The 12,629-nt window shown below is 47.8% G+C and overlaps 1 protein-coding gene across 1 annotated transcript in view; it reads left to right on the plus strand.

Moving 5' to 3' along the window:
* The first annotated feature begins 6,714 nt into the window (after positions 1-6,714).
* IL1R2 (interleukin 1 receptor type 2) overlaps positions 6,715-12,629 on the plus strand; it is a 33,082-nt gene continuing 27,167 nt past the window's right edge. The window contains exon 1 of the mRNA XM_047746873.1: positions 6,715-6,918. Coding sequence (XP_047602829.1) covers positions 6,905-6,918 — 14 coding nt within the window. The 5' untranslated portion in view covers positions 6,715-6,904. The remainder of the gene's footprint in view (positions 6,919-12,629) is intronic.

The raw sequence follows: 12,629 nt of genomic DNA on the forward strand, positions 1-12,629 counted from the left end.
AAAACAAAACAGACAAACAAAACAAGAAAAAGATTCATAAATACAGAGAACAAAGTGGTGGTTTCTAGAGGGGAGAGGGTGGGGTGGTGGACAAAATAGGTGAAGGGGATTAGGAGGCCCAAAGTTATAAAATTACTAAGTCACAGGGATGAAAAGAACAGCATAGGAAATATAGTCAATGATATTGTAATAGCCTTGTATGGTGGTGGATGGTGACTGTACTTGCAATGGTGAGCATTTCATAAAGTATGTAAATATCAAATCACTAGGTTGTACACCTGAAACTAATATAATATTGTATGTTGACTATACCTCAAATAAAAATTGAAAGAAAAGAGAAGAAATAGTCAGGATCAGAATCACCTAGGGGCTGTTAGGCACCTGTTGTTTGGTCCCTCCTTAGGTTCTGTTTTTTTTTTTTTTTAAGGTTTTATTTATTTATTTGTCAAAGAGAGAGAGAGCGCAAGCAGGAGGAGAGAGAGGACAGGCAGAGGGAGAAGCCGACTCCCCACTGAGCCCAACGTGGATCCCCCTTCCTGGGACCCTGAGATCATGACCTGAGCCAAAGGCAGATGCTTAACCAGCTAAGCCACCCAGGCGTCCCCCTAGGTTCTGATTTCTAGCCTGGGGTGATGGTACAGAATGTGCATTTTCTGCCACACTCCCAGGACCTGCTGTTGCTGTTCCACTTCAGGAACTGCCGCCCTTGGGACTGGGGCATGGTTGCCCCTGATTCTCCCTGACATGGAGTTTTCTGTTTCCTGCACGTGCTGTGCCTGTTCCTCCTTTCTCCAGCTGGGGCTCTCGCTTTGCCTGCTGCATTGGCCTGCCCTTTGCTGAGCTCTGCACCATTCCTGACAGGGTGCCGAAAGCAGTTTTTTTAAATCTGCTCTTCTCAACCCAAAGGAAATTGGAATGCTTAGAAAGGAGTTTGCGTGGAGGGGAAACTGGACACCACCCCACTCCCCCCATGGGGACCCAGCACCTGGAAGTGGACACATTCAGAGGTGGTTGGGATACGGGCTCTGGAAGGGTCGTGCATTCCTGAGAGGCAGGGTTGGGGCTGAGTCATGTGCTACCTCTAGGAATTGGCTTGCCCTTGAGGGGTCAGCAAGGCCTGGATGTCAGAGCCTCAGAGGACAGCCACGGTTAATAAAAGTCACAGTTACCACAGGGCAGTTGTTGGCCCTGAGCTGGGCAGATACAGCAATGGGCATCCCTGTGGACTCATTTTAAAGTCACTCTAAAAACACTGCTTAGTGCATAAGTACACCTTGGCGTGTAACCGCCCCTAGCCTCTCAGCTCAGCCAGCCTCTCCTAGGCCAGGTTAGGGGATGTGGCCGTCACCCCCCCGCTCCCCCACCCCGGTCCCTGTCCGGTGTATCCCTTGGCCACAGTTTGGGACCTGAGGCTAGCTGCAGCAGTGTGACATCACCGCTCACAGACCCAAGGGGGCAGAACCAGAAGCTTCGGGAGTGCCGGGCAAAGCAGAACCGCATGTGACCACTTTGCATGTCAGTTCCCGAGGAAGCCGGAGCACCGGGTTAGGACAGGACTCGGAGGAAAGTGGATTCTCCTTTGGGATGAACTTCGGTTGAGGCCCTTATTGCAGCTGTTCAAGCCTGCTGAGCCCAGGTGCTGAGCTTGCTCATGACACCTGCCCCGGGGGCGATGAGTGTGCCAACGGGGACAGGTGGGTCAGGGCTCTGTGTGCCTGTTCCAGGGCTGGCGTGTCACCAGCAGGCGGGGTTACCATGAGCCTGTGCATTCTATAACGTGATACACAGATGAGACGGTCATGGGTACATTTGGGGCCCTGCAGGGTGAGTCAGTCCCCATCACTGTTTTCCAGAAGTGTGGGGCTCAGCCGTCAGCTGAATAAAGCAAAATGTTCGATAGGTTACTGAGAGCCTATTAGAAAGCAGAGAGGTCTCCTGGTTCATGAAAAGAGCTGCCCAGAAACTGGCAGCTATCCTGGCAGCTGGGGCGATGTTCAGGCGGGTGGTTAGGGGTTGGGGAGTGTGAGTGACAGTGGCCAGAAAGGCCCTGTGACCCAAGACTCGCAGTCACCAAAGACCGAGAAGGATGACTCGGAAGTTGTGTCTTCCAGTGAGTTCCGTGTATTGCCTTTGAGGTGTGTGTGTGTCTGCTATCACTTATTTTTAAAATGTAAACATCTCGTGTGTACCGATGATGCCTGTTACTCAGTTTGGGTGTGGATCTTCGGTTTTTAATATACTGAGAGCTGCTTTTGAAGTTTTTGTCTGGTCTCTCTCCATGCCTGCTGGAGCCCTGCCAGGCACTAGAAGTAGTGATTATTGGTTATGGTGAGAGGCTGGCCTGACCCTGGGGAAGTAGGATAAGCATAGCGCTTCATTAAAGAGAAGCCCTGCCCCACAAACCCGGCACACACACACACATGTACATACATACACATCCCTAAGAGTCCTAGCATAAAAAGTTTTTTAAGCCGCCTTTACTGTGGACATAAGATCAGTTTGGTAAGTTTTGTAACAGGAGTGGAGGGAGTCTGTGAAGGACTGAGTAGAAGATTTAGCTGCTGGGATCAGTGGGCAGTGGGAGGCCTAGAGGCAGGAAAGGTAGGGTGGAGGTGATGCTGGGGTGGTCCCGAGAGGTGGGTGGACGCTGATGGTGGGGTCTGGTGGTAGGTTCTCATTGTGATCTCAGAGTTGCTATCTAATGGTTTTTCCACCATCCCATGCTGTGAAGCCCAACGGGGGTGAATCCACAGCGGCTCTCCTCCCGGCCAGAGCAGGACCTGGCTGTGCCTCCGAGATTTTGGTCTGGAGCCCTGCTTTGGGAAGGGGCAGAAAGGTGCTACGCCAACTGTCGAGGAGGGCAGCATCTCTGTGCCCCAGGAGCGTCAGGATGATACTGTGCCTTGGACTGACCTGATTGTGTCTGTGAGGTCATGATTTGGGTTCTTCTCTTTCAGTCTAGACCAGATCAGGAAGCAACAGGACGATTGGCAGGCCAGGTCCTTCTGCCTCCTCTTGGTGGGGGGGCCTTGAGCTGACAGATGAATGAGCATTGCATGGCTTATTTTAGAAATCAGATATCATAAGGAAATTGTCCCTCTTTCTGGTTCTAAAGAAAATAAATTTTTATTCACCCCTTCCTTGGAGCAAAGAATGTGGCTTCATCTCTGTGAGTGGCTTGTTAGTGCTCTGGATGGCTTCTAGGTTTTTCTCCTGGGCAGGCCACATCCCTGACACTGGTGTGTCTCAGGCCCAGAAGGTGGAAAGGCAAGGCCAGGGAAGTAGGGGCATCTACTGGGCCTCAAGTCAGAGCAGGTGGGGATGGCCTGGTGCCTCCAGAGCCCCATGGCAGGGCAAGGCTTGGCTGTGTGGCTGGAGGAACAGGGGAGGGGAGGGCTCTGGACTGGGCCTGGGTATTGTTGAGAAAGAGAGTTAGCATGAAATGGGGCTAGTATCAGCTCCCCTCCTCCCATGCTCTGGGTCGTATGGGCAGGTTGCAAGGAGAATGGGCACATTCCCATCCCTTTCCAGGGTCTCTCTGGAAAGCAAGGCAGGGAGAAGGAAGCAAAAGGACAGGCTGGCAAGAAAAAGCCTTTCTGTAATGAAGATTGGATTTTCTCTGAATTGGACAGCAAAATCCAATCTCTCCTATAGATCTCAAAAGCTCTATGCAGACTCTGTCTACACTTGCTAGAGCAGCTCAGCCCTTCGGTGTGAAGGAAATGGTGGTGTTCCAATCCTCAGTCATGTAGAGCACTTTCCTAGGCTTCTATTTACAGTCATAGAGCACAGACTTCGAAAACTGGAAGCAATCTCTGAGCTCATGCGCCAGTAAACAATGGTCTCCTGACCATGTCCACGTCTGAATTCCTGTCACCTACGATTAGGTGACCTACCATGGCAAAAGAGGTTTTACAGATGTGATTCAGGTAAGAATTTTCAGGTGGCAAGTTTATCCTGGCTTATTTGGGTGAGCACCAGATATAACCACCAGGGTCCTCATAAGAGGGAGCACAGAGCTCAAAGGAAAAAGAAGGTCACGTGATGATGGGAGCAATGGGAGAAAGCGGATGTACTAGAGGCCTCCATGAATAAATGAGGACAGCCTCTGGAAGTGCATTTTCCATGGAAGCCTTCAGAAGGAGCTTGACACCACTGACGTCTTGATTTCAGGCCATGGACAGAGAACCCTGTCCAACACCTGACCTCCAGAACTGTAAGAGAATTAATTAGTGGGTGTTGCATGAAGCCAGTGTTTGAGGTAATTTGTGAGAGCAGCAACAGGGAACTGATACAAAACTCATTTATTTCAGCTCTCTCTTTTCACAGATGAGACCGAAGCCCATTTGTAGTCAATATTTTCATGTTTAGCTTGTGAAGTTGTTAATTATGTATGGGAATGGGGATACATGGTATGACATTTCCTCTGTCTCTATGAATAAGACACAAGAGATTTTTTTCTGTTGTTGGCCAGCTGACCAGAACAGGCCTAAGCATTTTAATTTTATGGGGGCTGATTGCTAAATTGACCCTGTGGGTGTAATAACCATAATCTTAATCCAAATTAAGGACTCTCACCTGACAAGAATGAGTGAATTTATCCAGATAATTTGACAGAGGCTGTCCCAGCAAACCATAGACAAACAGTCTATGTTATAATCCATGACATTGTGGCCACCACAGGCTCTTTGCTCCTCCCAGCTCCCTTCTCACGGTTCCCTACCTTTTGGCCTCCATGGGAGGAAAGGGAGTTGGAAATTTGCCACAGAGGTTTTCAGAAGATGCTGTTCATTTCTGACCCAAAGTAGACTTGGGAAAGGCCTGGGTTCAAAAAATGAAGACTCATTGCTTCAATCCTTGCAATAAACGTCCTGGCTTACTTTCACCTCAAACCTCAGAGGATTTCGAGATACTTCAGAACATTCTGTGCCTTGTTCATTTCCCATCAGTTGGTGGAGAAATTGAACCAAATGCTCTGGTGATAGTGAGGAGAAGACAGTGTAGACAATGCAGATGGGTGGGAAATAGAGGAACGCGGGGCAGGGGGAGCCATTTTTCCACGAAGACTTTGGTGATGGTTGGGTCTGAGGCATTAGTGCTTTCAAGGGCCATTCAAGCAATTCTTGCGGCTCCATGATCACATTTTCCCACCGAAGAAGTGAGGTCATGTAAATTCCTCTTTATGGATCACAAGATCAGCAGTTATACTTCAATATGGCCAACGGCAGACCGCAGGGTTTCACTTCCTCTTTTTGACTATATTAAGCTGTGGGCTTCCCTGTGCTCTTTAGTGAGTATGATCCCAGCTGAGGCAAGGTTATCTGGCGCTGGTGTGTTTGGTTGACCACAGAGAGAGCAAGGACAGGACTCAGTTATTTGCATACCCTTCATCCTGGGATGGTGAGGTATTTGGGGAAATTTCCCTGCATGGGGGTGAATTTATACCCTCAACGTTACTTGGCTTGACCCAAAATTTATAGCTCAAACTTTAATAACCATGTCAAAATTTTGGAACAAAAGCAGACATTCTCCCTTCAACTGGTCCTTGGAGAAAGGATAAACATGGATACAGGGTAATATTTACCCCTTGGCCAACAAACTCCATTTTGAGGACATTACAGCTTCTATTGCCAAGTTATATAAGTCAATACAGCTTCCTCACCTGTGGTCCCCCTAAGTGCCTGGACCTCAATTTGCGACCACGTCTAAGTTTCCATCAAGGTCCAACATTGTATTTTTCTCAGATTTTGTTTACCCAATCTGAGCTGAGATTCCCTGGGAGTTCTCTTCCTTGTTAGCAAAAGGATAAATCTAGGGCCTGTGGGCCCTTTTAACGTGCGCCATTTGTTTTGACTTGTCTCTAGACATTTCTCGTCTGCCTTTCCACCTCTAAGAACCCCAGTATCTGAGTCAGTTAGATGAAAAGTGCCATTAAGGTTAGCAACATGGATTTTAAAGGACATTCGGGTAAGTGTTCTTTTCCATCCTCCAACATGGGGGGTCCATGTTATACCCCTGCCTACACCACGCAGCTCAGCCCAACAAGAGGACACGTGACCCAGAGGGCTCACATCCCCAACCCTTGCCCTGGTCCTGGCCAAGTTCATATCCTTTTCCACGTGGCTTCCTGTTCATCTCAGGGAGGGCACTGGACCTGGGGGGTGGTGCAAGCCAGCCAGGCAGACAGCAGGGGCAGTGAACCCGGCAGGGGGAGGGCTGCTGTGGGGTCTGTGCATCTGAGGCCTTGCATGGGGTCTCAGTGGGCCCTGGGCAAGCTCCTGCAGGGGGAGTTAGGAGGCATTTGTTTTGTACAGACATGACTTAGGACCGAAGTTCCATTTCTAAGAGGACAAGCTATTCAGTTAGGCAAATTCCACAAGTGGTAATAAAGACTTGGAAAGTCACCCTCTTCCTTCGCATCACAATTAAACATCATATAAGACTGGGAACCAGGGGACTCAAAGCTTAACTTCCCTTCTATCCCAGAAGAGATGTTCTGTGGGGGAAAACACCTACCAGCCCACTGGCTGAAGACCCGAAGACCTCCTTTTCTCTTTGATGGGGCCACGGCCAGCAGAATAGACATCACTTCAAAACTGCCTCTCAGCTGGAAGTACGCAAGTTTTAGCGAGTCACAAAAAAATAGGGAAACTTGCGCGCAGTGTCCTTGGCCACTTCCCCATCTGAATGATCACGCACCCAGTGCCGTCGCCGAGAGGGTGCTCCCCTGTGAAGAGGGAAAAGGTGTGTCCATAGCCATTCAGTCAGAGAGAGTGACACAAGCCCTATTAGGAAATCCCTGGAGGACGGGGATATAAATCCCGGCCTGGACTGCCCAGTTTCCACTGAAGGTAAAAGTCAGGCCTGGCAGCCTTCCCCAGGCGAGAAGCAACAAGGTCAAAGAATGCAGGGCTGCAGGTAAGAGGCTTTTGAGAGAGAGAGAGAGAGAGAGAGAGAGAGAGAGGATGAGAGAGAGGGAGTGCCAGAATGAGGGGGAAGAGAGAGGGAGAGAGACTGTGAGAGAGAAAGAGAGATGGAATGAGGAGAGAGAATGAGTGAGACAGAGGGAATGAGAGAAAGAGGTAATGAAAGAATGAGGGGGAGAGAGAATGAGAGGGAGAGAACTAGAGATGGCATGAGAAAGAGATGGAATGAGGGAACGAGAGAAAGAGTGAGAGAGAAGGAATGAGAGAGGAATGACAGAATGAGGGGGGAGAGAGAGGGAGAGAGAATGAGAGAGAATGAGAGATGGAATGAGAGAAAGAGGTAATGAAAGAATGGGGGACAGAGAGAATGAGAGAGAGAAAGAGAGAGATGGAATGAGGGGAATAGAGAGAGAGGAAATGAGAGAAATGGAATGAGAGAGGGAATGAGAGAGAGGAATGACAATGGGGGAGAGAGAGAGAGGGAGAGAAATCTGGACACTTGGGTTCCATTTCAGGGGTGGCTTTCCTGGTGTCTCTGGACCTTGGGTGCCTTCTCTGGGTGCTATTCCTCATCTCTGCGACCTTCACATGTTGGAAGGTGACCCTGACCTTCTTAGGCTTTAGTGTCTCTGTCAAAAACGGGCTGGATCAGAGGATTTCTGAGGATCTTCTGTGATTCACAGTGACAGGTAAAAATGCTGTGGGATCCAATTAAAGGAGACTCTTAGCTGTCGACAGTCACCTCGGGAGAACATGTGCCTGTGAGGCTTATACTGAATTTAGAGGGTTGCTTCTTCGGAAGGTCAGGGGGTTTTCTAGCATGGCATGTTTTCTTTTTAAAAGTAGGTGTAGGGTTGCCTGGGTGGCTCAGTGGGTTAAGCCGCTGCCTTCGGCTCAGGTCATGATCTCAGGGTCCTGGGATCGAGCCCCACATCCGGCTCTCTGCTCAGCAGGGAGCCTGCATCCTCCTCTCTCTCTACCTGCCTCTCTGCCTGCTTGTGATCTCTCTCTGTCAAATAAATAAATAAAATCTTTAAAAAAAAATTTTAAAAAAATAAAAGTAGGTGTAATTTTTCTAACACTCGTGCTGTCAGAGCTGGCTGAGGGCCAGTGTTCCGGGTTGTCTCAGAGGAGTAGTGAGCAGATCGTGGTGGGAAAATGTTAAGCCGTGGGGCTAAAAGGTCTGCGTTCAAGTTCTCAAGAGACGTTCCCTCTTCCTAGCTATATGTCACATGTGTGTCCATATCATAACTGTCTTTAAAAAACTCTATGCTATAGTGAATGAGGGGTACCCTTTGAATAGAGGTCATCTACCTGGTGGCCAGCAGCTGGCCAGTAATTGATAGCCAGGCAGCATTAAGCTTACCTTTATCCTCTGCTTCATTATTGTGAAATAATAACACTGGGTACAATTTTTAAAAATAAAGTTGCTTTTTATCCTCAGTTATTATTAAGTAAATTGCACAATTTATTTTTAACCCCTCAGTGCCTCAGTGTCCCCATCTGTAAATAGTGAACTCGATGGGGAGGATCATAGGGTCGTGGGAAAAGTAAATGAGTATGAATCATGTAAAGCACTTCGAGTAGCCCGGCTCACTCTGTGGGTGTGGCTGAAACATTGGCTCTCACTCTTTGGTGCACTCTCTCTTGAATCCCTCCCCTTGGAAGTCCTTTGCTCCTCGTGGGACCCCAGCTCCCTCAGGAGTTGCCTATGTTGTGGCCCCCAGCTTTGCCACTGAAGTGCTGTGATCTAGGTCAAGGCTGGCATCTGTCTGGGTTTCCTCTTCTGTAAATAGTTTAGTGACTTGACCTTGCAGGGTTCCCCTAGCTGCTCGGGGTCTGCAGGGAGATGCGGCCAGCTTCCCTCTCAGCAGTTCACCCCACCCCACCAAGCTCAGTCTTGCCCTGGCTCTTCTCTCTGAGCTTTGCCATCCCAAGAGGGCAGTGGGTTCCTTCCCACCGGCTCAGTGCGATATTCCCACACGCACAACAGGAAGAGCACCTTCTCTCACATCTCATTAGTTTTGTTCAGTTCTATTGCATTTTCCATGTTTTGGCCTCTGGTTACCCTAAAAGGCCAGCAGGAAGCTTGGATAGTGTCAGAGGCTCTGGGAGCACAGTCTCTGCCCCATTGGTTCCCAGCTGCCTGGGAGCACCTGCCAAGCCCTACCAGCAGGTGTCCCCTCAACCTTCTGGCTCCCACCGGACCTTATCCCCCAGCTGTTACACAGCAAACCCCTGTGTGATCAAGACCCTCAGACTCCGTCCCTCCTCGCCTCCCTTGGGCTAGCAGAAGTCAGTGTCACATGAAAATGCAACGGACAAAGCCTGAGTCATACGGGTTTGAGTTGTCTTTTTCTGTGAACATCACCAGCTGTCCGGACGAGGGCACATGGTCATGATGGTGATTTTGGCCAGTGCGTTTCAAACTTGAGGGTGAACTAGCACCCCTGAGGCTTAGTAAGCACAGACTGCTGGATCCACTCAGATTGTGATCCAGTCTTATGTGCAGGGTGTCCGAGGTAGAAGTTCCCGGGTGATGCTGATTCTGCTGCTGCTGGTCTGCGGACCACACTTTGAGAACCACTTCCTTAGGTGATAATAAGAGGCTTTAGATCCAGTAGCACACTGAGTTGTTTCAGGACAAGAAATGTTTGAGGCCATTTTCAAAACAGAAGTCACAGAGACCTGCTGGGTTTGACATGAATGCTAGAGGCTGGAGGTCTTAAATAGGAGAGTTCTATTTAACAGATGGACAAACAGGTGCAGAGGGAATGATAAGTATCTCAGTGTCTGGAACTTGACCTCAGGCTCCTAACGGTTTTGTTCTCCACTCATGAAGGGACATTGCCTAACATAGGAGGGAAGAGGGTGGCAAAGAGCAGCCAAGAGATGAAGGGAATATGCAAGCTTCTGTGGCCGGCCGATGGGCCAGAACCAGGGGGGCCACAATAGAAACAGTGATGGAGTTGTTGGTCATCTGGCATCTCAGAGTCCCTGCTCCGATGGTTCTTAGCCCTGGCCGAGCGTTACCATCACCTGGGGAGCTCTTAAAAATCCCTTTACCTGGGACCAATTACATCATTCATGTTGGGGGCTGGGACCTGGGCATTAGTAGTGTTGAAAACCTTCCAGGCAGTTCTGATGTATACCCAAGGCCGAGATCCCCTGCACTATTCCATCTCTTACACTCCTTACTGTCCCACTTTTTATTAACTCTTCAGGGACTCCTCCTCTCTTCCTTCAAACCCTGTGTTCTGAACTTGTAATTTATCTGATAAATTTCAGATAAATGGGCATTTTACTCACCAGTAGTGTGCACACGAGAGAAGTCTGAAAATCTGTATTAAACTCCCTACAAACATTTCTGAAACACACTTTGGTTAAGAACCTCTGTTTCATAATAAGCAAAAATAATTTCCTAAACAGAAGGAGGTGAATGATTGTGGCATTTGACTGTGGGCCCAATGAGTCCAGCTTAAGACCAGTTATCTTGCCATGCAACTTAGTCATATAACTTAGCTTCTGGATGTTAGTTTCACTCATCGGATGACAGGGATGGGGTAGGGAGCAGAGGTTCTTTGCTATGGTTAAGGATTTCTGGAAAGTATTCATACCACCCAAAGTTTTCATGAAACATCAAGGGGACATTTAAGAATATGTGGGCTTCATTGGGGATTTCAAACTTGAGTGTATTGGGGGGCCATGCAGTAAATCAAATATGTGAGGCTATAAATGATAAGGCCAGTGGCCAATTGGAATGAGCTTCTCTCTTGGGAAATACATTCAGCGAAGACTAACATCAACATTCCAGCTGAATAACGCATACTCACAAGCTGAAGTGGCCCAGATCCCAGTTTGTGATTTGTGGACTGGCTTTGACAATATGATCACATACCCCCAGAGTGAAAGGGATCAGGAGCAAAACCTGCCCCTCCTTTTATTTATATTTCCTTAGAGGAGTTATTTAACTCCTGTAAGCCCCAATGTCTTCATCTCTAAAATGAAAATAATAATATGTAGTTCACTTAATGTTGGGGAAAATAACGGAAAACTTTGCCTACTGCCTGCATTTATTGGTGTTCAGTAAATGTTAGCTAGCATCTTCAATATCATCATCATCAGATCATACGATTCTGACAGCAAAATTTCAGAAACCCCTCTGAAGAGCTGTGGTGATCAGGACATAGGGGTTTACTATAATCTCTGCTCTCATTCCCTGTCAGCTTCTGCCTACTCTACTTAAGAATAAGGCAGTTTATTTTTTATTATTATTATTTTTTAAGATTTTCTTTATTTATTTGACAGACAGAGATCACAAGTAGACTGAGAGGCAGGCAGAGAGAGAGGAGGAAGCAGGTTCCTCGATGAGCAGAAAGCCCGATGTGGGGCTCGATCCCAGGACCCTGGGATCATGACCTGAGCCGAAGGCAGAGGCTTCAACACACTGAGCCACCCAGGCGCCCCAAGAATAAGGCAGTTTAAAGACGAGTGCTTCTCCATTGTCTAGAAATCCTGTTGATATGCCCGTAATCCCAATGCCTAAGTCTGAGTTGGAGCCTGAGATTTTGCATTTCTTCACAAATGATGCTGCTGGTCCATGGACCACACTTTAAGTAGCAAAGCTTCAGAATATTTGAACCAAGTTTTTCTTACTTGGGAGCAAGGAAGAAGTGAATGTACAGCGTTGGATGGGTCCTGGATTTTCTAGAGCTAATATTAATCAGAATGGTTTTTTAAATGTCTGCCGTAGACAGAATTCTAAGATGACCCCCCACTGATCCATGCCCTTGTGTAATTCCCCCTCCCCTGAATGAGGATGGAATATATGAATGTGAGGGGATATCATCCTCATGATTACGTTTACCTTCTGCCACCAAGGTAAAGGAATTTTGCAGGTGTAATTTAAGACCCTGATGCGATGACTTGAAGTTAATCAAAAGGAATTTTCCTGAGCATGCCTGAAACAACCAAGTGGGCTCTTAAAAAAATAATAAAATAAAAAAAGTTCCAGAGATTAGAGTCAAGAGGTCAGAGAGAGTTGAAGCAACATCTGATGTTGCTCTATTGGTCTTGAAAAAACAAACTGTCTTGTGGAAATGGCCATAGGTCAGGAAATGGTGGACAGCTTCCAGCCGCTGACCGTGGCCTTGGCTGACAGCCAGCAAGAAAGTGGGTACCTCAGTTTATACAATCACAAGGAACTGACTTCTAGCAGCAAACACATGGAACAGAACCTTGGGATTTGGTAGTCTCTTACACCCTCAGCAGAGACTTCATCCAAGATGAGACACAGACATCTGACCCATGACAGTATGACTAATGAAGGGGTGTTATTTTAAGTCACTGAGTTTGTGGGATTTCTACAAAGCAACAGAAAATGAGTACGATGTCTTATTTCTTCTCTTCGATTGTTGTGCATATCAGTCCAATGTATAGATAACCTAAAACATCTCAGTAGCTTAATATAACACATTTCTCTTGCTCATGCAGTGTCATTGTCATCGGTCAGCTGTGTCTGACCATAATGGCTCATGATAGCCACCGAGGACATTTTCAAAAGAGAACTCATGGAGACCGTCTGTTAGATTGTTTGGACATGGGTGCTGGGATGGGAAATAGGTGTTCTCCTACTTAGCAGAAGGAGAAACAGACATGGAGATGCACTGGAGTGGAGACATGGATGGAAGTAGACCTCATCTT

Source organism: Lutra lutra, chromosome 9, assembly GCF_902655055.1.
Source record: "Lutra lutra chromosome 9, mLutLut1.2, whole genome shotgun sequence".
Lineage (NCBI taxonomy): Eukaryota > Metazoa > Chordata > Mammalia > Carnivora > Mustelidae > Lutra > Lutra lutra.